The sequence below is a fragment of the Mirounga leonina genome, unplaced genomic scaffold, assembly GCF_011800145.1.
Source record: "Mirounga leonina isolate KUSES-001 unplaced genomic scaffold, KU_Mleo_1.0 Mir_154, whole genome shotgun sequence".
NCBI classification, from domain to species: domain Eukaryota; kingdom Metazoa; phylum Chordata; class Mammalia; order Carnivora; family Phocidae; genus Mirounga; species Mirounga leonina.
Window position 1 is genome coordinate 39,586,054 of NW_023270389.1, and position 26,286 is coordinate 39,612,339.

At 41.7% G+C, this 26,286-nt stretch overlaps 1 protein-coding gene across 2 annotated transcripts in view; it reads left to right on the forward strand.

The window, feature by feature from the left end:
* The window catches only part of KCNK2 (potassium two pore domain channel subfamily K member 2), a 216,144-nt gene that overhangs the window by 47,798 nt on the left and 142,060 nt on the right, over nt 1-26,286 (forward strand). The window contains exons 1-2 of one of the 2 annotated variants that reach the window (XM_035010552.1): nt 22,221-22,266; nt 25,238-25,548. In XM_035010552.1, coding sequence (XP_034866443.1) covers nt 22,221-22,266; nt 25,238-25,548 — 357 coding nt within the window. Of the gene's footprint in view, nt 1-22,220; nt 22,267-25,237; nt 25,549-26,286 lie in introns of those variants that run through there. The other variant, XM_035010551.1, reaches the window with a different exon arrangement.

A 26,286-nucleotide genomic window follows, 5' to 3' on the forward strand; every position in this document is an offset into this window, starting at 1 on the left:
GATTTCATTAAACATGGAATTTAAGCTCTAAAATTTATTGATAAATTATAAGACTGAAGTAATTTTACAGTGTAATAATAGAGGTTAACAATCTTCAACACACTATTATAATTTTCATGGTAACATTCTCCCTTTCTTACCATATGCTCTAGCCAATACATGGCTTTCATTAAATACCACACAGGTGTCTGACAGAGTTAATTGTGTAAGCCTATTCAAAAGGCCAGAAATTGCTCTCCGGGAATCAAAACATTATGCTGGAAACCAAAGACACAGATAAGAGTGTGGACTTTAAATTAAAGAGGGGAGGTGAGTCCCGGGCAATAAACAAAGGCAGTCAGTATTGGTTTGAATAGAATAGCTACCATTTTTTTTTTTTATAAGACAGTTGTTTTTTTTTTAAAGATTTTATTTATTTATTTGAGAGAGATAGAATGAGAGACAGAGAGCATGAGAGGGAGGAGGGTCAGAGGGAGAAGCAGACTCCCTGCTGAGCAGGGAGCCCGATGCGGGACTCGATCCCGGGACTCCAGGATCATGACCTGAGCCAAAAGCAGTCGCTTAACCAACTAGCCACTCAGGCGCCCCATTTTTTTTTTTTAAGTACCAGTTCAAATTAGTTTAAACCCCTTGAGATATAAACAAGACATGTGATCCACTCATGAGCCAAACTTGTTGAATCATGTGGCTAATACCTGAGCGATTCTACAACATTGGATGTTTACACATAGGTGGAACACACAGGAAAAATGAATATGGTGTCAAGCTTCAAAAAGGGCAATTCTAGGGAGGAAGGTAAGACATACATACAAGAATCTGCAAGAACCCTAAGCTAGAAATACATAATAAAATATTTAAGCTAATATTCACAGTTATTCATGGGATGGGCTAAAGTTTAATCAGAACTATCAAGTAATAATTGGTTAGGCAAGTGTGTAGATAAGACCACAGAAGACATGTTTAAACCAAAGGCCTGCTTTTAAAATCTTTTGGTATTTTTTAAGCAAGTTTTACTGATCCCAAACTCTTTATTTGCTCTTCAAACATTTATTACAGCATTTACTATGTGTTGGGCATTGGTCAAAAATTTGGGGATACAGGAAGTAAAAGATATAGGCTCTGATTTAAGAGAAGGATGAACGCATCAAAAAACCAATGAATACAGCACAGTGAGATAAGAACTATAAGAGGTATGCCAACAAATTGGACAACCTAGAAGAAATGGATAAATCCCCAGAAACATACAATGTACCAAGGCTGAATCATGAAGAAACAGAACATCTGAATGGACTGATGACTAGGAAGGAGACTGAATTAGTAATCAAAAACCTCCCAACAAAGAGATGAACTTGGCACTAGAAGGAGAAGTCCAACAAGGTTCTGTGAGAGAAGAAAAGGGAGAGAAAGTTATGCTAAATCTTAGGAGTCCTGAAAGATGAGTGGAAGTTAGCCAGATGGATTTGGATCAAGGACTGAAATTTTATGCAAATGAGTCCAAGCATTGGAGAGCTTGGCTTTTGGGGGGGAACATAGCAGTACTAAAGCTGGAAACTAGGGTGATAACACGTGGCAGCAAGGTAGAACATGAAACTGAAGAAATATGTGACTGTAGAGCCTTCTATTTCTTGCCAGTAGCTTGAATTTTATCCGGAGAGCCATGGGAAGCCACTGGAAAGCTTTCAGCAGGGTTTTATTTTGACCACGGCCGGGAGAAAAGACTAGAAAAAGGCTGGTGCAAGGACACCAACTCAGGGGCTATGGCAGTAATCCCAGTAAAAATGATGAGGTAACATGTCCATCTTGCTTAACCAGTACCTATCCACATCTCCACGCATGCTTGCATTTTGGATTCTCTATTCAACATTTCATGAGCACTTGAAAGCTACTTTTCCTGCCTCTTTGGAGAGTAACTATGCCGACAATAATAACTAATATCTATTGAGCTTTTACCATACGCCAGACACAATTCTAAGCCTTTACATGTCACAAATGATGTAATTCTCCTATACAGCCCTGTGAGGAAAGCATTATTATTATATTAATATTAATATATTAATATTATTTTATATTATATAATATATATTACTATATTAGTATTATTTTTTAAAGATTTTATTTATTTGACAGAGAGAGACACAGCGAGAGAGGGAACACAAGCAGAGGGAGTGGGAGAGGGAGAAGCAGGCTTCCCGCTGAGCAGGGAGCTCGATGCGGGGCTCGATCCCAGGACCCTGGGATCATGACCTGAGCCGAAGGCAGACGCTTAACGACTGAGCCACCCAGGCGCCCCTATATTAGTATTATTTTTGAGAAGAAAAAGAAAAGAACAAAGTTGTCACAAAGCAAATAAGTGACAGAAACTAGATTCAGAGTTTGTTTTTGACCAATTTGCCATATGTCTCTTTGCTTTCATCACTGTCTTCAATAACATAATTCTTTAGGAAATTACTTTCCTCTGTCCTGAATACCCTCCCCAACTTTATTTTGATTTTGTTTTAGTTCAATGAGCTTTCAGTGTCCCAGTTTCAGCCCCTGGACTTGGCCCTGTCAGGACCCTGGGTTGATCCTCCAGCTAGAGTTACCTGCCTCCAGTTAAGACTTGACAGCCTAAGTAGTGGGATAGAGAAGAAAGGAGTACTTTTTTTTTTTTTTTTTTTTTAACGAGGGGCAGTGGGAAGAGAGAAAGAGGGAGAGGGAGAGAGAATCCCAAGCAGGCTCCACATCTAGCACAGAGCCTGACCCGGGGCTTAATCTCACAGCCCTGAGATCATGACCTGAGCCAAAATCAAGAGTTGGATGCTTAACCGACTAAGCCACCCAGGCGCCCAAAAGGGGGACCTTTAAAACCACTTATAACTTAGAATTTGTGGGATTTGTTGACTATATGCATGTATTGGGTTAGGGAGAGAATAGGCACAAGTATGTTATACCACAATTATTGGCTAAGTTAGTATTCAATGTTTACATTATTATGATTAAAAAGTATTATTCACTGGGACCCATATAGGAAAATGCGAGTGTATTTCCTTTCTAGTACTACTTGTCTTTTCTCTGGAATTAGTAATTGTCTTTACTTTTTATTTGCTCAGTTTCCTAATGACCTATCACTATATTTTTCCTCAAGTCTCTGACAGAAGTATAAACCTTTTCTCAGGGTATCACCCACGAGGAAATCTGTCAAGTTCATTTTTTTACTTGTAGACATTTCTCCCACCTTCCTTAACTTGGCTCCAACGCAGATTATTTGCTCTTTAAACCTATCTGATGTCTGAAGCCCTGGGACTTCCCTTTACCATGTTTCTATGAATTACTTTTGCCTCACTTCTATACCCTGTACTTCATGTCTTCCAATTTCTTATTCTATTTCTTAGCTTTGTTGGAGCGTATCATCCCGCAACTGCCAAGAAAGAGTTCATGGAAACTGGGCAGAGTCCACATTATGCCCCACATGTTAACAATGGACATGCATTCTAATGTAGGTCTTCTGACCTAGTTGGAAGTGCCATGTCATGCTGGTTTTTAAGGTTTGAATGTCATCTCAGTATAGAAGGTAAATATTTTGAGGATTTTCATGTCTGAAAATAACTGTATTTTTTGTGTCTGAAAATAACCGTATTTTCTGGCATATGATTAGTTTGGCTAGGTATTAGAATTTTCATTTGGAAAATTTTCACTCAGGAATTTGAAGTTATTGCTAAATTGTCTTCAAATTCATAGTCCAGTATCACTCTGAATCCTGATTTGTGGTGTGTGATTTATTTTTTTCTTTTTTGAGGTTTTATGGGTCTTCTCTTTATCTCCAATGTTCTGGAAGGTTCTACCTTTTCATTTATTGAGCTGTACACTCTGTGAGCTGTTTCAGTTTTGGTGAATTTGGTCTTCAGTTCTGGAAGTTTTTCTTGTAGCATTTCTTTGATAATTTTCTCTGGTAAAATTTTATCTATTTTCTTTTTGTGGAACCTCAAACTAATCCTCTATCTTATATTTTCTTTCCTATTTTCTATTCTTCATGTTTTGTGTTATATTTGGGGGGACAATATCCTTAAATGTATCTGCTTAAATTTTTTTTGTTATTTAATTTCTGCTACCAAAATTTTTATTTCCAATTTTTTGTTCTCTGAATGTTCCTTTTTTATGCTCTGTTTTTATTTTGTGGATGAAAGATCTTTTTTTATTATTAATTAATTTTATTAGATAATCTCTTAAAACATAAGTTCACTTTTTTATTCTGGCTTTATTGAAATATTATTGACAAAAATTGTGTATATTCAAGGTATACAATGTGATGATTTTGTAAATATATACCACAATCAAGCTAATTGATATGTCCAATCTCATCTAGTTACTTCTCTTAGCTCTCAGAATAATAGCTATGGTTTCTCTGAAATTTTCTTTTGGTCTCTGGATTGTCTCTGTTTCTCTGAGATTTTTGCTTTTCTATTATTTTGATCTTTTTTTGTGTTAAAAATTTCCTCTTATATTTGATGATCCCTGGTGGCCCATTTATATTTATGAGAACCAATAACAGTGTGTGTAAGGTGGGGATATCTTGTGGAGTGCTAAGTTTCTCAGTGGCAGACTCGCCATAGGGATCAGGCAGACAGTGAGCAATAGACCTGTCTTCTTGAGCATGTCAGCTTCTCCATAAATTACCTAAGACTTGCCCTAGGGAGGTGATTTAAGCCTGCTGTCAGCATTCTGGAAGCCAAGAAAGGAAAGGGAGTATTTCTTTAAACTACCTTAAAAATAGGACTGACTTTTCTTTAATTTGATCCGTATATTTTCCCAATTTGTTGGAATTCGTGATACTTTTCTTCACAAACAATTACTAGGTATTTGAACAAGTCTTATAAACTATGATTGTCACTGTATACTTTAAGGTTGCCCAGACTCTAAAAATCATCTTTGCAGATAAACTATTTTATTAACCTGTTATGATGACTGAAATTTTTGCCATTAAACTCTGTGAAGGAATCTTCCTTTAAATGCACCAATACTGCCTAATAGAAGTGTCCATCATCCACTAGCAAGCCATATTAGCTAGTCAGCTCTTACTCAGCTTCCTCTGAAAAAATGGCATGCAGAGCAGGTTACTTCTGATTGAGAGGAGAATAGAAGAGGCATATAATGCATGATAGACTAGCCATCATTTCCCTAATGGGGTATCATAACAGAGGGTCCTGGGATGCATTAGGAACCTGGCAGATAGGATGCCAAGTGGAAATGGAAAAAAAAAAAAAACACACAAAGAAACATAGCCACTAGAAAAATTCTCCCTTCACAATATTTTGAAAGGAAAACCCAAATTAACAGCTGGTTAGATCTGTAAAGGTGAGAGCTTAAAGGTGAACAGAGTAGCAAGTAGCCTATAGAATGTATCTAGGAAGGTCTTATGGATCAATCCACTTGAATAGTTCCAAAATGTGAAAAGTAACATGATGTGGGGGAATGACATGACAGAGAAAAAATATATTGTTATCTATCTGATTATTAGCATGTTTATTGTAATCTAAGTAAACTATGCTGGTTCACATGTGCTCATGTAAAGAGAATTAGAGAAATGAGATCCTACATGAATCATTCAAGCTAATACCACCTTTACCTGAAATAACTGAAATGCCTTGATAATTAAGACAAAAGTGTATCAATTTTGCATTTATAAAAGCTTTTGTGCTATGGATAATTGCCTCAGTTGTGTGTGTGTGTCTGTGTGTCTCTCTGTGTGTGTGTAATATGGATCCAATCAAAGAAAAGAAATAACTGGATTGCACAGAGTTTAGAAAATTTAGAAACTGCCCCAATGTTACACACAGGACATTTGGCCGCATTGCCTTGGTGATGAGGCTGCAGAATCCAATGTCTAGAACAGTGTTTGCCTCCCTGGGTGATTCCAGCAGGCTTGGACTTGCTCAGTATTTTCTCGGGAATGCACCACTCTGATGCTGAGCTGCTCCATTAAGGGATGCAGGTAACGGGGAAAGCCTTGGCTTGTTATATGGAACCTGGGTCAGGGAAGAAGAGGACAAAACCACTGCTGAGTCTGGTTTTCCAGGAGCCAGGAAACAGAGGCCACTCTGTTTTTCTTAAACATCAAGGCCAAGCTTCATTAAGGGAAGAGTTGTTTAATACTCTAGTATTCAGGCTGAAGTCCTTCTCTGGTAATTGTATTACTTATACTTAAATTCCTTTGCAGTTTCAAATAGAAAAGGTCTATCTTCCTTGTCCTGCAAATGCTTTCCCCCTCATATACCTTCTTTAATTCTTGTGTTTGTGGGTTGTGCAGTATGGTGGAACAGTGTTTACATATTAGCTGTGTTTTAACAGATTAGGTTATTATTTGATTTGGGGAACCTCTGGAAATGAAAAGTGGTAAGGGTTTACAAATTTGCACGTATTGCATACCACTTATTTAAAGTAGTTTGAATTAGACATTATATTATCAAGGCTTTGCTTTCTTGCACATAGAGATGTATCTAGATTCTTTAAGCAAATCTTTGTAAAATGTTACATAAACAAAACTTTGAAAAGGGAAAAAGATTTTTTTAAATTATTTATTTATTTGAGAGAGAGCACACTCATGCATGGGGTTGAGGGGCAGAGGGAGAGAGAGAATTCCAAGCAGACTCCACATTGAGCGCAGAGCCCCATGTGAGGCTCAGTCTTACAAGGATGAGATCATGACCTGAGCCAAAATCAAGAGTCAGATGTTTAACCAACTGAGCCACCCAGGTGCCCCAGGGAACAAGATTTTTAGAGAAGCCCTAAGATAAAGCATACGAAGCCAGAACCTACTATCTATTTTATCTGTTTTCAAAGTTTGGATTTTGTACGTGGGTATCCTCAAGTACACATATCTGTGAACCAGAAGTTGCAGAGAAACTTACATATTCTTTAAATTTTTTCAAAAGATTTTTTTTATTGATCCTTAGTTGTAGCCAGATTTTCAGGGAAGAAAAAAGAATAAAAGATAAGAAATGGACTTTAGCATCAAATTCATGAATTGAGATAGATGAAATATATGTATTGGAACATTTAAGATCTCAGAAACAAAGGCCTTAGCAGCAGTCATCTGACAATGGACTAGAGGTAAATTATGACTTCTTAATCTTTCAGTTTCACATTGAATGAGAATTAGTTACCCAGGAGCCACATGATAAAAGGGACTTTGTCTAGGCAAATGCTTTTAGGAAATTGTGCATATAATTCACTAGCAAGCCTCCTTTTCTAAGCAACTGCTTTGTTTTCACAAATACTATACACATTCTTATTTGATGGGAATATTTGGATAACTTGCATTAGCAATCCATGCAGTGGGCCTGGCCATTAACAAGTCATATGTCTTTGGAAGAAAAGTTGAGATGCAGGGAAGGGAAGATGTCTCTTCTGAAATTTCAAAAGAGAAATTCTGAACTTCTTTCCCTGCCAGTGCTCTAAACTGGGTATGGATTTGGTGACTGCTAGACTGTTTGATGTGGATCTGTGGGCCAGTGTGCACAGTTCATGCCTTGCCCGTCCTTTCTAATCCCTGGCTCTTCATTCAGGAGTTTTTGCCTTGATACGGTAGTCAGTAGAGAGGGCTGGCCAAGGGAGTCTGACAGGATGGAAAAGGCATGGAAGAGACTCTTGGCTCCTTTCTCTTTGCCTCATATTCATAGGACCTTCTTTCATTATTATGTAAAGTAAGGCCAACTATTAGATTTTAGATGATAGAAATTTTTATTCTAAATTTGATCAGGGAAATTGGATCATTCTGAAAGACTCTGCATATCTCAATATGGATAAATCTTGACAACATAAATTCTGAATAAAAAAAAAAGCCAGTCGAAAAGAATTCATATGATATGATACAATTGAGGAAAAATTAAAATAGTTTATGTTTTTATGGTTACATACATACACTGGAAAGACATAATTACAGTCACAGGAAGGATGAATAACTCCAGAAGAGTGGCTATTTGGGAGAGGGAAAAAGAAGGAAGGAACACGGGGTGGGGGTGGGTGGCTAGAGTCCACTGGGACTCTGTCTGTAATCTATTTTTCCTCAAAAAAGAAAAAAAAAATACCTGAAGAAAATATGGCAAAATGTTAGTACTTTTAAAATCCAGGTTCATGGGCGCCTGGGTGGCTCAGATGGTTGAGCGTCTGCCTTCGGCTCAGGTCATGATCCCGGGGTCCTGGGATCGAGTCCTGCATCGGGCTTCCGGCTTGGCGGGGAGCCTGTTTCTCCCTCTGACCCTCTCCCCTCTCATGCTGTTTCTCTCTCGCTCACTCTCTAAAAAAAATAAATAAAATCTTTAAAAAATAAAAAATAAATAAATAAATAAAATCCAGGTTCATGCTATTTTCTGTTCTTCTGGAATATTTAATAATTAAAAATTTATAAAATTTATATAAATACAAGTCTCTGAGGGTGCTGAAATACTTGAGTTCATTTCAACAAAACTTTATTAAGAAGCTACTATGTATTAGGCATTAGGGACACAAACACGAGGGTCACACGTCACCGTCAAGAGAGGAAGAGAGATGTGCAAATACAATCGAATGCACTGATGACAATCATGTTATGCATCATGGTTCCTAACAGAAAGGTTGACTCTGTGATGACTTTACTAGGAAAATATTGGGGAAACCTAGACCAGATTAATGACAAAAAAATCATCATGAATTGAATTTAAAAATAACTTACTTTCATATTTAATATTTTAAACAAATTGCTAACAAAGTATTCTCAAAGAGAGGTCCTCAAAATATGACTGGAAATGCTCCCATCGTAATTTATTTAAATAAATGTTTATTAGGTACCTCAGCAGATGTTTCCTTTGTGATCCATTCCAAGTGCATCTTTATAATTCATTTTTTTTCATGGAAATGTTGTCTTCCCAGCTAGATAATCAAATCTTTACAAAGAGGGCTGTCCGGTTTTCATATTTTTATCACCTAGTCTTCAGAGTTTTAATATAGTCCTTTATAAACAATAATGTTGGTTTGATTTTTATGAACACATACTTTGGTATAGGATTACAGTAAAGGGGTACTTAACCCCAAACTCAGAACTCAGGGCCAAGGGCAGCAGGGAAGACACCTGAGCTTAAAATCTAGACTGCCCCAAATATGCAGATATAGTATATGAAGAATATAATGCCACATACAAAAATGATACAATGACATCCATCACTTTAGGCAAAGGAAACACTACAGTTAATTACCAAGAAGGCTGGCAAGGCATTTTGGAATCTGAACAAAGCACTATTGATTCCCCTTCTTGAGAAAACATTAACGGAAAGCACTAAAGTCTTCTTCCACCCAACTTTCTTCCAAAGAAATACTACCACAAAACTTAGCATTCCACTGTTGGGATAGATATCAAAGTAAAAAAAAAAAGGCAGTTTATTTTGTTCACAGCTGTATTTGATGGCCAACAGATTTTCATCAACAATTATTAAAAATACAACAGTAAATACTCACATCTTAGTTTTAATTAAACTGAGCATGATGTGATACATTAATATGTGTAAGTGTATATTAATATGTGAGCATAATGTGAGAGGAATAATAGAAATCCCTAATAAATCAGCAAAGAGGGAACAGGTACAATGTTTGAGTCACAGTAGTAAATACACATTACACCTGCTGGCCCAGTAGCAAACTCTGTTCCTGGGGCCTTTGTTGTGTTTGTAGGTTATTTGCATACATTGGTCCCCTGGGCAACCAACAACTTGGGGATATAAAAGTTTTACTTTAACCAAAAACCTGTTTGTGGGAAAGGAGAGTTTTATCTGCGTCCAGAAAACAACATCGATAATAATGAAAGGGCGGGGAGGGGAATCAAGCAAACCCAGAAGCATTTAAAGTAATCATGGTTGCTAAGGAGATATAAAGTAAAGTCAATACAATTAAAGGGACAGTTTCAGATAGCAGGAGTCCAAAATGTTGGGGCCAAAGCCAAAGGGAGATCTGGGTATGTACATGGTAAAGAAAGTGGTACCACCAGATCTATAATGGTTAGAATAGACTTTCAGGTCTGTTTCTGGGCTCCCAGAGTCGCCTCGTGAACCCACCTGCTGTCTCCCTTCTTCACTTAACTGGATCCCACTTCCCTGTCCTTTGTTGGCCACATCCTGGTAAGGACTCCACTCCCATCAGGTAGATGAGAAAGGCTCCCTACCCCAGGAAAGAGCTGTCTGAATTCTGCCTGGAACAGAAGGTCTGGAATCTGACTCTGTATTTTGCAGCCTGGATTACCTGATTCCTTCCTGAATCCCAATTGCTCATTTGGTTCCTAAAAGCCAGCTTCCAGGTGTTTGCTGGGTCAAGCCCCAGTTGATAACTGACCTCTTCTTTTTGGTTCCACTTCTTATTTCAGATCCATATATTTTTTCCTCTCTCCCTGGTTCAATGCTATCAGTGGAAGTAACAGTATTAATAGTGACTAATGTTTATTGAATTCTTACCATATTTCAGGCACTGTTCTAAACACTTTTCAAGTATCAGCTCATTTAGGTCTCATTAAAAAGTTGAGGTTGATATACTTTTCATCCCCACCTCACAGATGAAAAAACAAAGCACAGCTCATATGTGGCTGGGGCTGGACTTGAATCTAGGTAGCTCATAATCTGCACCAGTGGGCTATGCTGACTTTCATATGAATCTGTGTGTAATAGAATTACATGAAATAATGAAAGGCATGGAAGATATATAATGACTTTCAATGTACCAAAGATACCTTGATGTGAATTAAATGCTTTTTGATCATAAATGTCACAGTTACCATGAAATCCTTGTTCGAAGGTCATAAGAGCTGATGATTTTGTGTGCGTTGGGATAGGGGTGGTGTTCTGGTCACACCAATTCAACAAACATTTGAATACCTACTATGTGTTCTAAGATATTGAAAAGAATTCAGGGGAGATACCTGACCTCAGAGAGCTTTTAGTCAATTAGGGGAAGCCAGACATAAAGATAAATACACACAAGTGTAAAAGGTGCTATGAATGTATATCAGGACACACGGGCAATTGTGATCAAATTTACCACAAGTAAAGAACAGAGGAGATTTCTCAGAGGAGAAGAGTCAGACACATGATCAGACAACTGTCCTGCACAAATTAAATTAATTGTGTATTTACATTTTTTATCTTCTAATGTCTGAAGAAGGAGATTTCACAGGAACTTGGGGCCAAGTACAACTTTCCTCTTTATATCTTGTTTTCATTCAAAGTATAGTTATAGGAATTATGCAGTATTGAAGTTTCTATCCTGGTTCCAACTGTTTTCTCAATGGGTGCTTTGGCAGTTCATAAACATATTTACATAATTGGCTATGTTAGTCCTGGTGTGATGTTGACATGTCTTGTGACTCTCAGGATCTGAGAGAAGCTTGTAGAGATTGTGACAACTCTGAATTAATATTTGCCCTCAGTTATTACCTAATCATACCCATTAATTATCTCACAGAAGGGTTTGTGGTGATGATGGATGAGAAGGTCTGTATTCTGAGTGGCTGCTTGGGGAAGGTCAAAAGTGCTCTCTGTAATATCTAGCCTTAAAACACTTCAGATGTGATTTCCAAGCTGAAAGCTGAACCAACATAAGAGCATTCCAGGGTAACTAACCTGCATCTTCTGGGCTCCAGCAGCAACTCCTGTTGCAGGGCTAGAGTCAGATCCCCATTTGAAGCATCTAGCAGTGCCACAGAAGTAAGCAGGTACTAGGCTGAAGCCTGGGAGAAAAATATAATTAAGGCGATTCCATCAGAAGCAAGTACTACTATCCCTGAGAAGAAATGACAGCATTCAAGAGTCATTCTTTCAAAGGAGGAAGATGAACTGGAAAATCCACAGGAAGTATTAGTTCCTTCATCAGATTTGCAGTGCAATGCATGCTGGAGTGCAGAGTTTGGGGTAGGTAAGGGTTGCTTCTTCTGTAGTGTGGCACAGAACTTGGAGCTCCAGGACAGGGGAACATATGCAATAGAAGAGAGTTCCCATACGTGATCTAGCAGGAAGGGTGAGTATTGGTGAGAGAGAGCAGGGGCTAGGAGTAGGGTGAGGTGAGTAAGGCCAACTCATTCAAATGTGGGATTGGATCCAGTCTTTATTTAAAATTTTGAAATTTTGATCATCATGGATTTTTTTATACTACTATCGATTTTTCAATTACCATATTAAAATATTACTTATCTTGATTACTGTTTCTTTTTTTAAAAGATTTCATTTATTTATTTGAGAGAGAGAGCAGATCGAGAGAGGGCATGAGTAGGGGAGGAGGGACAGAGGGAGAAGGAGAAGCAGGATCCCTGCTTAGCAGGGAGCCCAAAGCGGGGCTCAATCTCAAGACCCCCAGATCATAACCTGAGCTGAAGGCAGACGCTTACCTGACTGAGCTACCCAGGTGCCCCTAATTTTGCACTGTTAATTTTGGAAATTGATCTAGTTTTGAAATTGAAAGGTTTTGTCCAAAACTACATAGATACCTGACTTTTCTTGAAAAATTAGAAGATCTAATGCACTGGATCTACGTTCTTTCATGGCAGTAATCAACTAAAGCCGACTAGAGTCTCTCCTCCATTTCACTTGATATGTGTAGGTTACTGCCTGGTGTTGGAGGCATTGAGATTCTGGGCCCTGATTAATTGCAGGATTCTTTCAATAATACCTCTTAAAATGAGCTTTTGTTCATTTAATAAATATTGATTTTTGTGCCTACTATGTGTAAGATATTGTGCTGAGGAACATGATGACAAGGTCCCTTCCCTCTTGGAACTTGTTTTAGTCTCACGGGCAATGTTATGGGTTGAATTGTAGCTTCCCCAAAAGGTTTATTAAAGTCCTAGCCCCAGTACCTCAGAATGTGACTTTATTGGGAAAGAGGGTCTTTCAAGAGGTAATCACGTTAAAATGAGGTCAGTAGGGTGGGCCCTAATCCAGTATGACAGGTGTCCTTTCAGAAGAGCGAAATTGGGACACGGAGATAGATACAGAGGGAAAGCAATGTGAAGACACACAAGAAGATGCCCATGGGACTGGAGTGATGCACATACATAGAAGTCAAGGAACACCAAGGATTGCCAGCAAATACCAGAAACTAGAAGCAGCAAGGAAGGATTCTCCTCTAGATCTGTCAGAGAGAGCAGGGCCCTGATGATATCTCGATTTCTGACTTCTAGCCTCCGGAAGAGATCAAGATTTCTGATGTTTCTAGTCACCCAAGTTTTTGGTACTTGGTTACAGGAGCCCAAGGACACTAATATAGGCAGTAACGAAGTAATGACTTAAACAAGTGGCTAATAACAACAGTGACCAGGATAATGAGGAGAGTGTACATGTGGAGGTGGGTTGATCTTCTTAGGAGCTTATGGGGCCTTTTTTGAGGAAGGTATGTTTTAGCTGAGGTCTGAGAGACAAGTAGAAATTATTTTCTAGTAGTGAGGGAAACAGGTACAGTCTGGGCTGGAAGGACTGATGTGTGTGAAGGCTTTAAGGAAAGGAAAGGTGGAGGGTATTCAAGAAACTGGAAACCCAGCTGGTGGCTGAACCAGGGAGAGGAAATTGCAGATCCTGGCAATGGACCCTATATAGTAGGGTGCATTGACTCACTAACTATATGACTTCGGGGAAGTTATTTTAATTTCTCCAGGGGTAATAAGAGTAGCTACTTCCTACAGTTAGTATGAGGATTAAATGAGATAATAAATGAAGAAGTCTTAAAACAATGGCTGGTACATGTGCCCTGATAGATATTACTTATTGTTACCATCCCTGCTGTTCTTGTTACCATTATTATTGACAGGACAAGGGTATTCAGGACACTGAGATTCCCTTAGCATATGGGTCTCTATCCTGAAAGCAATGGGAAGCTAGTGCATGCTTTTAATCAGGGCTTCACCTTCACCAGATTTTATTTTGATGAGACCTACCTGGCTGCAGCGTGTAGAGAATGGATGGGAGATGTGGAGATGAGGCCACTGGCAAAAGGTCCTGGGGATAGGGGTGGTATGGCGGCAGGCTTGCCAGGATCACTTTGTGGATTTGGAGAGATCAACACAACCACCTTAACAATTTTGTTTAAATTCTATCAAAAGCTACTTTCTTCTTTGTTTTACAGCTTTCTTATAGAATAAACACATCCTGGGTGATGCATGGGTTGTTAATCTCAATTCTGCCATAAACTTAGTAGACGGCCATGAGCAAGCCTTGTATGTGCTCATTTAATCACAGACACCAAAAGGTATAAAGGAAAGCTAAATTCTTAAAATCTCCATATGGTGAAATTAAGATCTTTTGTTATTGAACACATCAAAAAATATCTTCAGGAGATCCCAAATACTCACATTCTCTATTTGCTTTTTATTGCCTTTATGTCTTTGACTTCATTTTAGAAGAGAAATCGAGTTGATTTGTTCTTCACACACAAAAATTGATTTGTTCTTCATTGCTGTCAGAATTTGTGATCTCAGGTGAAGGCAAAATGCTGGGCTGGCAAATGTTCACAACTAATATAAGTTTTAAATAAAACACTGGGTATGCTGCAAATTCATTAGGTAATGAAAGCCATCAAGAAAAATTGAAAATGCTCTAGTTCTCTCTGGATTCATGGCTGATTTTAATAAAAAAAAGTATCACATTTGATGTAATTAGTTTGCCTAATATTGGCAGACTTAAAAAAAATTACCTAATGAATTCATTGTTGGTGGGAGATTTACCTGTGATGCCAGGGGTGGAGAGTGTTAAAGTCTAGATACATATCAGCTAAATATTCATTTCCAACTGATAGCTTGATACTCAGCTTTGCAAGGGGAAAGAAAATCTAGAGCAAAATTTCCTCTTTGTAAACTCAGTAAATTCTAATGTGTTCTGAATTTATTCTATGATAACAGAGTCCCATTTTATAAGGTTTTCTTTATTTAGCAATGCCCTTATTCAGTATCTTATTCCCAGTTGAGCAAAATTATATATCAGTATTAGCTTATATTTAATAATTAACACTGGTGAGGACACATGATTAAAGCAGCAATGTTTATATACAAAAGATGGGTGTATCGACTTACATGAATTTTCAAAACTAAAAGGAAGTCACACAGAACTAAGAATTACCATTATAAAAGAGATTCTTGTTTACATGAGAAAATCTTACCTTTCTTCCTATTTTTTGTGCACATGTGTTTATTTTAAAGTAAGCACATATACAAACCCACTAAAATATTGCTGAGTGTTATATATTTTAGAGTGACTTATTTCCTCAAAATGAACATCCTGATTTTGATGACTTTTGCAAAGTTTTAGGGGAAAAAATGACTTTTTTTTTTCACTTTTCAGAGTGAGGCACTTTAATCTGAAAGCCTCACAGCAACTCAATGATGTTTTGCTGAATAGACACGGACTTGGTTCCATGAGTATCATTCTTTCCTTATTTTAACTCCACAATTACAAAGATCTGGTGTATCTTCTTTGCTCCCATATATCCCCAAACGCTAGAACAATGCCCTCTGGCACACAGATGGTACTAAATAAATAAATAAATCATTGAATGAGTGAATAAGTGCATTTTTTGGTACCATTTCTTGTACCATAAATGGCATAAAACATATAGGTGGTATTGCAGAAGGAAAGAACTTTTAAACTGCACACCTTTGAGAATGGTGTGAATGGTGATATGCGCCCATGCTTGCCATGATTTGTCAACCAAATCATGAGCTGCCATCTAGCCCAGTTTCTCACCACTGCAGAGACGGCCTCTGTGACCGTGAGCTACCAGAGCAGAGTGAACCCAAATCCTGCTTTTTGCCCAGGACGCTCAACGTGTGCCCCAAGGACTAGCAGCTTCAACATCACCTGCAACTTGTTCTTCGTGCCAGTTCTCAGGCCCCACCCCAGATGTGATGCATCAAACACTCTGAGGGTGGGCTCAGCAACCTGTGTCTTCTAAGCACTCCAGGGGATCCCGATGCATGCTCAGGTTCAAGATCCGCTGCTCTAGAAATCCTTTGCTATTGTTCCAATGATGTACAATTTGCCTTCTAATTAACACATTCTAGTACTTCAGATGAATACATTTGACCTTTGAGGAATTGTCTTCTTAGTGTAATTTGCACAGCTCAGGTCTGACCGACACTTTATAAGCTCACTTCGAATTTAACTCTTAGGAATTATACTATTATCTGTTGCCGCATAGCAAGTCACCCCAAAACTTCGCAGCTGAAAATAGGAAACATTTAGGCTCTCCCAGCTTTTGTGGGTCAAGAATCTCAGAGGAACTTACTTGAGTGGTTCTGGCTCAGGGTCTTGTAAGAGGCTGTACCCAGGTGCTGTCTAGGACTACAGTCATCTCATGGCTTGACTGGGGAAGGACCTCTTCCAAGCTCACTTACTTAGCTGTTGGAAGACCTCAGGAGATGCACTTCCAGGCTCACATGGGTCTCTCCTCAGGGTTGCCTTATCACATGGCAGCTGGCTTCCACCAGAGGGAGAGATCCCAAGAGAGAATAAGAGGGAGTGCATGGTTTTTTATAACCTTATCTTGGAAGGAACATGTAATATATTCTGTTCATTAGCAGCCCACAGTCAAGAGGAGGGTAAAACAGGGGGGCATGAATACCAAGAGGCAGGAATCATTGGGGGTCAACTTAGAGACTTCCATATAGGTAAATTATTCCTCAATTTCTCCAATTCCTTGCACTGCAGTGTTTCAATTAGGACTCTTGATTTTTAGTGTCAAAAGTCTCAACACAAACTGGCTTATACAAAAAGAAAAAGTGTGTGCCTTATGGTGCAGTTTGGTATAGAGGATCCATCAATGTCACCTGGACCTGGTCATCTTGGTTTTGTTTGCTCTGTATTGGCTCTGATTCTCTGGTACCTTCTCCTCTCTTATTGGATTAATAAGCTGCAAGGCTTATGGGTTCAAGGTCAGTGGTATAGAGTGAAAGTCTCTTCTCTCAGAAACCATGGCATAAAATTCGTCGGCTGAGTGGATCACAGGCTCATGCCTGAATCAGCAGAAAGGCTGAGGAATCATGACTGTATTGGCTGAGACCCAGGATACACACTGTACCCACAAGTAGGATGAGCCCCACAGGAAACACAGCAGCTATGAGAGGGGGAGGTAAGTGCCCTCAGGAGGGACCACATCACACAGACATTGCACTCAAGTATGGTTTACATAGTTGTCTCCTCCGAGTTTCTAGTGAACTAGAACCTCTTGGAAAATGCCCACCCTCTCCCTCATCATCCACGCCCCACACCAGTGGATCATAGAGCCCTCTTGATCTACTGCCACCTCTCATCTTCTCCCTTCCCCTTCCAACCCATGAATCTCTCACCTGGGCTAAAGCAATAACATCTGAATTTGCTGCCCACATGCTTACATTTTTATTCGCCTTCTGTCTGTTCTCCATGTAGTCACCAGAGTGGTTTTTCTTTCTTCTTCTTCTTTTTATTTTTAATGCCACCTGATGAGGTTAGTGCTCTGGCGAAAATTTGTCAAAGTCCCATTAATGAAAATCCAAGTGCCATTTGACCTGGACTCTGCCTGCCTCTGTAGCTTGATCGCTGTCTACCACCAGTCCTCTCTCTCTGAGCTCTCCAAATTCTAATTGCCATGCTTCTGCCCACCCCAGTCTCTCTACATGCTCCTCCTTCTCCTGAGGAAGCTCTTCCTTTACACTGTGGCTCTCCCTCTCCACCCCTGCTCTCCACCCTCCCCATCTTCAGGGACCAACTATAATGTCACTTTTTTAGACAGGCCTTCCCTGACCCTCCAAAATTAGATACTCTCATAGTACCCCGTACCTTCTCTTTATTGCATTTACCAGAATTTTAATTTTATGCTTGTTTAGCATCTTCCCTCTCTAGAGCAGAAGCTTAATGACGGCAGCAACCTTGCTGTATCCACAGGGCTCCTGTTTGGCAGCTAGTAGGCATTCAATAAATATTTGATGGATTTGATTCATTCTTCCTTTTCTCAGATCTGTGCAATGATGTTATCCAGAAGATTAAATAAATGGCAGGAGTTACCATAGAGTTGAAATGTGTTGGTGGTCTGGCTTGGCCTGGTTCATGGGGTTAAGTCAGTCACAGGAGAGAATAAAATTCTCTTGAAGACTTAACAATGATAAAGCCATTTATGTGGTCTTACTTTAATTCTTAGGACAATCTCTTCTAAGTTCAGTGTATTCTCCCTATTTTGTAGATGAGGAAACTGATGGTCAGAGAGATAAAGGGACTCCCTCAAACTCACATGGTTCACAAATGGTAGAGTTAGGACACCCATGGAGGTCACTTGGACTCCAAAATTACAAGTGTTTGGAATTATGGGAAGGACAGTTGCATTTTTTTTTTTTTGTAACTATGAGTAGGCCAAGGTCAAAAAGCAAAATAAACATAAAAGTGAAGTCCTGTAGATTTCACGCTTCTAGTTGGAGCCAAACAACAACTTTCAAAGCACCGGAATGAAGAGAGTATAAAATTTGGGGGAACTCAATCTTTTTATTACATATTTCAAGGCTTCCTGTCCACTGAAGTAAAATTAAGGGGTGTTGAATAGTCCTGCGTCATGGAAGAAATCAAGTCCACCTAGTCTATTACACTTTTGATAGCATTTATATGTGTTAAGAAATGCAGGCATAAAATTAAACAGGATAAACCATCCCCTTATTTCTCCAGCTTCAATGATACACAAACTAGCCTACTTCCTTTTTTCCCTCTTACTTCAAACACAGCAAGTAAGCATGTGTTTGGCACAAGAAGGCTCTTAAAGTGGTAGGAGTATTTAACTGAGGGGGCTTTAGGGGCCGCAGTGGAAAGCAGGGCTCAAGTCAGTGTGGAGACTGGTTTCTTGGTTCTTTCAAGTTATTTGTGAGGCTGAGGCTGGCTTGTTGGAGCAATTCCTACCGATGTTACAGTTTGGAAGTTTTCTTTTGATCTTATTTTAACGTCTCTATAAAGTAAATCTGTGCTCCCCTCCCCCACATATGTATGTGCCTAATGAGAGAATAACGCAAGGGGGATGATGGAAGACAGCTAGTACAGACACACTGATGGAGAAAAGGAGGGAAAAAGACAATTCGGCATTTGGGATTGGCGGTGAGTCCTCCATCCCATGAGTCTGGGATAGGGGAACACTGCAGGGATTAACTCTGAGTTAATCCCCTACTGTAGTAAGCATGAGCCAGTCTGACAGAGGACCAGTGCCTGGCAAGGTGTGGTTAAATTTGCAAAAGACTGAGAAAGAACAAGAAAGAATCACCAAGTTGTTAAACAGAAGGAGAGAAGTTAAACAAGTGAAACTCAAAGTGTTCTGGACACTTAATGTGGCGAACAAAGCACCTGTGATAGGGTAGAAATGATTCTGAAGGTAGTGAGTTCATCTCATGTCCTACATACGCTGGATACCCTAGTTACAAATACCTGAAGAGAGGCCAGGTGAATGATGTCCACATCCACACTTTCATTCAGATGTTTAACACCTGTTTAGTACCAGGCACTGGTAATTGTGGATACTGTGGTGAACAGAGAGATATGGCTTATGCCCTCATGAGCTTACAGTGTAGTCAGAAGAAGCACAACACAATGTGACAGGTACAAAAATAAAAGCCCGAGTTGCCTGGGAGGAAAACAGCAAGACACCTGACTAGCTAGGATTCAGGAGAAACTTCCAGATTGCTGGAAGATCTGAAGGACAATATCTGTGATGATTAGTTTTAGGTGGCTTGGCTACAGTACCTAGTTATTTGGTTAAACACTTATCTAGGTGTTGCTGTGAAGGTATTTTGTACATGTGGTTGCAATCTATAATCAGTTGACTTGAAGGGAAGATTACCTTTGATGATGTGGGTAGGCCTCATATAATCAGGAAGGCCTTATGAGCAAAAACTGAGGTTTCCAGAAAAGAAGAAATTCAAGACAGAAGCATCAACTCTTGCCTGAGTTTCCAGCCTGCGGGGAACTGCCCTAGGAATTTCAGATGGACTTGCCAGCCCCCATGACAGGATGAGCCAATTCCTTAAAATAAATCTTTTGCACACACGTACATACATGCCCTATTGGTTCTGTTTCTCTAGAGAACCTTACTAATACAATGTCTTAGACATGTAAAGCTGGGGGAAGGTGTGTGAGGGAAGATGAATGTACCCAGAAAGGCCTGGAATGAAAAAGAGAAGCCAGATCAGGAAGCAAATTATATGTCACCTAGAGAGTTTGAAAAGGTTTTAAGTGAGAGGATCAGATTCACATTTCAGAAAGGACATCCGATTATATTGAGAGAAGTGGAGAAAAACATGTTTCTGTTCCAGCAGGAAGGAATTCCTAATAAGGAAGACATTTTTAATAGAAGAGGTGCTGAGTCTTTTTTGGAATTTAAAAAATAATTTGGCATTTTTAAGCATTGATGGCCACAATTCTGCAAAAGGCTTTTAACGTTCTTTTTGCCATCAAGAGTGTTTCTGCTCTGCCTGACCTCCTTAAGATCTATAGCTTTCAGTAGTTTCTCACATCTACAGTTTTCATCAGGAAGTTCTCTTTGTAGCTGGCAAAATACTTCAAGTTGGCCCAGCAGCCTTTCTGGAAGATAAACTCTCTAACACAGCGGTGGAGATGGGAGGGTGGAGGTCAGCGGGGTGTTCCCGCAGCGAAAGTGAGAAGGAAGGGAGAGTTAACACTGGGGCTGAAGTTCCGCTACATCACGTGTGTGGCGAGGGGACTAACCTATTTCAGCTGCAGCCTGGACTCGGCGCGCTCTCTTCCCCTCCTCTGCGGGTTCGGTGCCCGCACCCCTGCAGCCACGCGTCCAGCTGCCCCCGCGCGGCAGTCTACGAGTCTGGGCGGGGTCTGGCATCCGCCAAGCTGGGATCTTGACACGGAGGTGTGTCGGAGCGCCGGGTTCGAACTGATGTCCCAGGTCTCCCACTCCGCTGCTCGGCCGAGAACATCCGCAACCCCTGACCCAGCAAAGGGGTCTTGCCCTGAGAGCCTTCCGATTTTTCTTCCATTCCCTCTGCAACCCTAGATGTCTTCTGTACCTTAGCTCCCGGTGCGTTCCCCATCCTTTCTGGTTTGGAACCTTCTGTTGATCAGAGCTTGTTGCCCAGGTCAAGCACCCCAGGAGGTGGGATGTGGTGGGGGTTGCTGGTGACTCGACAACACTTCCCCAGGCGTAGACTGGAAGAAGCCAGCAGCCCCATTACCGACCCCACTCCGGGGGGTCTCAGGGCGCCAATGGGATTAGTTCTCTGTACAACCCTGGGTGGGTGGAGGGTGGGCAAGGGGAGCGGAAGATGCCCACGTGCAGGGGTCCTGGGACCCGCGCCCCAGAGCATAGTCCCGCACCCCGCCCTGGAAGGAGATAGGTTGGAGCTCTGTCTGTGCACCAGATAGTGAGAATGGGCTTGTGGGGAGGGGGCAGTGCTAGTGGAAGGGGCTGAGGGAGAAGAGGCAGCAGGTGAGCCCCAGGGCAGTGCCCCCAGGCGAGGAGGCAGGGGCGACGCCGGCGCGGGTTGGGCTAGGAGGGGGTGCGGAGAGGCGAGCCCAGGCGGGGAGACGGAGGGTGGGGGGGCGGAGGAGGCGAGGGGGAGGGAGTTCCGAAAGGAGGGAAAGGAGCAGGCTAGCGACGAGAGCAGCGAGCCTGGCAGGGAGAGCGGCCGAGCTGTGGGCAGCAGGGCGCCCGGCGCGCCGAGCCCGTGCCACACCCCCCGCCCCCCGGGGCCGGAGGGCTTTGCCGGGGGAGACACACAAAGACATGCGAAGAGGGGCAGAGCGAGGCTCGCGCACAAAGACGCCGGGGCGCACGGCCGCTCGGGCTGCAGCGACCGCCCCCGCGCCGCGCCGCGCCGGGAACCCGCCAGCGCGGAACCCGGGGCGGAGCGCGCGGCGGCGGCGGCTGCCGGCTGGCGCGGGACCCGGGTCGCCCGCGCTCTCCGGGTGACCCGGGCCCGGCTGCAGGCGTGTGCGGGGGTGGCGGCGCCCGCGCCCAACTTGGCCTCGGCCTGCCCTCTGCCCAGCCCGCCGGTGTCCCCTCCTTCCCGCGATTTCGTTTCTTCTCACGCTCCCCCACCCCCTCCCGCGTCCAGCCCCGCTCTCCCCACCTTGTAAAACAAAGCCGGGGAAAATGCCTGCCCGTGCAGCTCGGAGCGCGCAGCCCGACTCTGAATAAGAAGTGAGTACAATGGCGTGTTTGTAAAAGCTTCAAGTCCGTCTTTTTCAAAAAACATTTTGAATGCTGCATGCCTCATGCTTCCCAGCGCCTCGCGGGAGAGACCCGGCTATAGAGCAGGAGGTGAGACCCCCGGGTGACACCCCCCCCCCTGCCGCAAACCTCCCGCCCCGCGCTTTCCCGCCCCTGCCTGGACTGGGACGGCTGCAAATGCCCCGCTGGCAGCAAGCGGACGTCCTCCACCTTCGTTTCCCGTCCAAGGTGTTGGGTCATAATCTGGGCTTGGAGGCAGACCGATGCCTGGCTCCTCTGCTGGTTGCTGCTCCCGCCTCTCCCGCTGGTGCCTGGGGCTTTTGCATCTGCCTCGGGTGTGGGTTTGGGACACCTTGGGGGAGTTTCCGAAGGAGGAGGAGGGTCAGCCCTTGGGAGCAGCCGACAGGCAGGACGCATGGTGACCCTGGTCACACTTGTTGCCCATTGCGTGGTGGGACAGGCAGTGGTGCTGAAAAAAAGCTCGTTTCTCTTGCTATGGAGTCAGCTGCGGCCCGGAGCGTGGAAGGCATACCTGCGGGAGGCTGGGAGACTGGGATTAAGAGGAGACTGTGATGTGCTGGAGGTAGAGGAGGGAGGTAGTGATGGTGAGGACAGTGTGTGCAAGGGACGACTCTTTGATTCCTTGTTCTGAGGAGCATCTCTGCCTGATCATACATCAAACGACGTGGAGATGGAAACAGAGAAAAGGCTGTTTTTTATTTTGATATTTTACCAGTTGCTGTCCATTCTGTCTGCCAAATGTGCATACACACACACACACACACACATATACATTTCTTCTAATTAAAAAAATAAGGGAATAGCTTAAAAGAATTAAACTTCATCAGGAAATGTATTAGCTTAATACACACAAATACACACAGTCTTTTAAAAACATATCTGTCCCTTTTCCCCCAAAGCCTATAATTATAATGTGTTAGTGTGGCATTGGGATTTAGGATTGGGATTTGGATGCATCAAGGTGAACAGTCTTGGTGTTTTCCACTTCTACAGACTAGAAACCATTTGTGAAAAACCAGAAATATGAGAGCACAGAGAATTGGAAGGGAAAGGCTTGGAAAGCTTCCTTCAGAGAGAGAATGTGGATTTCCTGTTCTTTTTATTCCGAAGATGGATTAATTTTAGATTATGACCTTTATTTTTCACCCAAGACACACTAAGAAGCGTGGCGGTGGGGTGGCGTAGCTAACCAGCAGATGACAGTGATATCAGCTGTTATCAGCATGTCTATTAAAAAAAGTTTTTCTAATTAAAACAGTGAAACACATACCCAGTGCTAATTCTGAGCAAAGTTGCTGTTATAACTATGACATGACAAAGGTGTCTACTGGTTTGTGGCTTTATTCTGAGCAGGTGACTGTATCAGGAGGGCAACGGGTACATACCTGTACCCAGCAGGTTCAACCACTGGAAATTGCTGAAAGGAGCAATTCAGTCTGTATGTGGAATCTCCACTTGGAGCCTTGGGTACAATACTTCCTTGGTGCTCTGACTTCATCTCTTCAAAGTCAGAGCCATTCAGGGTTTTTGCTGGTTTGAGGAGCCCTCTGTTATCGGCTACCATTGTACAACACTACTTAGGCCTAGGGCTTCAAATAGCTTTGTTTGCAAAGCTTCTTTGTGATGGGCAACTGATGATTTGTTTTCTGAACTCAAGCTGCGGTAGTCCTACATTGAACTCACAGTGGTGGTCAGGAGGGCAGGGTTTCTAACCCTGTGAAAACTGACACTTTCCGTTCTCTTTTTATCCTCGAGTAATTTCAGGTTCCTGTAGGGTATTTGGGTGCAATTCCATAGGAATTTCTCAGATATTTACCTAAAAGTGTCTTTTAGGTTAGGTTATTACTATATCAAACCTCTATTATATATACCAGAGTAATTTTACTTATATCTATAACAATTGTGGACTCTAAATTCATTTTTCTGGTTGAGTTGGTGGTTTTTTTTAAAGTCCCCCTGGTTTGGGGTTGTTTTTTTTTTTTTTCGGGCTATTCTGTTAACCTTTTTGTTTCGGTGTTGCCTTTCCAATCATTCTGTAGTAGATGGCTTATTTTCCCCTTAGCAAGTTGAAGTCTAGTATCTTTGTGTTTTCTAAAAAGAAATCCATTAATGATATTTTTGAACAGTTGAGATAAATAATAAATGGATTTACAGTCACCTCAGAGTATATGGGAATTTGTAAGAGAACACATAAATCCACTCTAATGGAGCAATTAGTTTTGTACAGAGCGTGGAGGGTCTGAGGTGTAAGAGAAGGTTTTACTTTTTTTTCTTGATAATGTTCACTGTTGAAATGGAAGGAACTTGTCATGTCTTGGCTGCACCTAGGGTGGTGCCAGAAAAGGTAGCAATACTTTTGTTTTCTCAAGATGCCAGAGATTGTATAACAAGATAGAATGTTTAATCATGAACCGCTTTAGAGGGTAGGCAAAGAGAAATGATTGGGCAATTGAGTGGTTTACTTACCATAATGTTTTACCAGAAAATGACTAATGTTTTACTTTGAGCAGCAATGTTTGGATCCCAAATTCGCTTATAATGCAATCCCTTTATTACAATGAAATTTTCCATAGAAATAAAGAATATTCCTTATGTTGGTTGCTTGTGGTATAGAGGGTTAAGTTCTTGAGAACAGGAATCATCCATGAACCTTCTTCATGAGTATTCCTGAGTTAGTACTATCAACTCTTAGGAGTTCAGTCTTTGTTGAGTAGCACGGCGAATAGATGTAAAATTACAAATTAATTAGGAAGACCTCAGGCATTCTTTTATTATTATTATTTTTTAAGTTTCTTGGTCCACCTCCTGTTCTCTTCCTCCCATCTGGAACCCCAATAGCAGCAGAGAGCTGAGACCCAGCCCCTTTTCCCTGAACCTATGTATGCGGTCCTGGAAGCGATCTAGTGGGAGCACTCTGGTTGGTTCCAGACCGTCCACCAGGAGAGCAGTGGAGTTCAGTCCGCCTTTGCTCAGCCCCCAAAGAAAGCCAGCCGTTCCTCTACTCTTCTCCAACCTAACATTCATTCTCTGTTGTTGTCAGTGGCGGCACCTGACTTGCTGGATCCTAAATCTGCCGCTCAGAACTCCAAACCGAGGCTCTCGTTTTCCACGAAGCCCACAGTGCTCGCTTCCCGGGTGGAGAGTGACACGACCATTAATGTTATGAAATGGAAGACGGTCTCCACGATTTTCCTGGTGGTGGTTCTCTATCTGATCATCGGAGCCACCGTGTTCAAAGCCTTGGAACAGCCTCATGAGATTGCCCAGAGGACCACCATTGTGATCCAGAAGCAAACATTCATTTCCCAACACTCCTGTGTCAATTCGACTGAGCTGGACGAACTCATCCAGGTAATAATGGCACGGAGGAGTTGTTACCCTGCTTCCTCTCTGGGGAAAGAAAGTAATGGCAGGAAGAGGCTACCTGTAGCACAGTGGCCTGCCTATGGGGGCCCAATTCCACTTTCTCTTTAGCATCGACTCGTCTCCTTTCTGTACTTCTTCCCTCTTTTCTTACTTTGTCTCTCTTTTCTTCTCCTTCTCCTTCGTTTCTCCCTCCTTCTGTTCCTTCTTACCCTCTTCTGCTCCTTCTGTCCCATTGTCTCCCTGATTTGTCGTTCTTTGCCCTCTCTTAGAACTGCCAGTGGACACCCATGGACATGGGGTTGCCTTGCCGGAGGCTTTTGTGGTCAGATTACCATTGCCGACTGAGAAACATTGCTGTGGCAAGTGAGAGGAAGATCTAAGGCAGAAAAGTGCTTTAATCATGCCAGGGGCCATCGTAAGATAGAAGAGATGAGTTTGTGGTGTGACCCTCTTGAGATGGGTGCCCCTGCTGGTTAACAAGTTGTAGCTTACCTCTTTAACCTAGTCAGAGTATAACTCTGTTAACTGCCTTTTAGGCTCCTAGAGAAATGATGCATCCTTGCTTCTCTAAACACTAACTAAAAGCAATTTACTATTACACAGAAAAATGCAGTTTTTGAATTTTAAAAAATAATTTCCTTTTCTTGTACTCTATCATGGTGGAATGGTGTTCTTAAGGAAAGTACTTTGTTATAAAAGTTAATCACAAAATGATTTAAACGT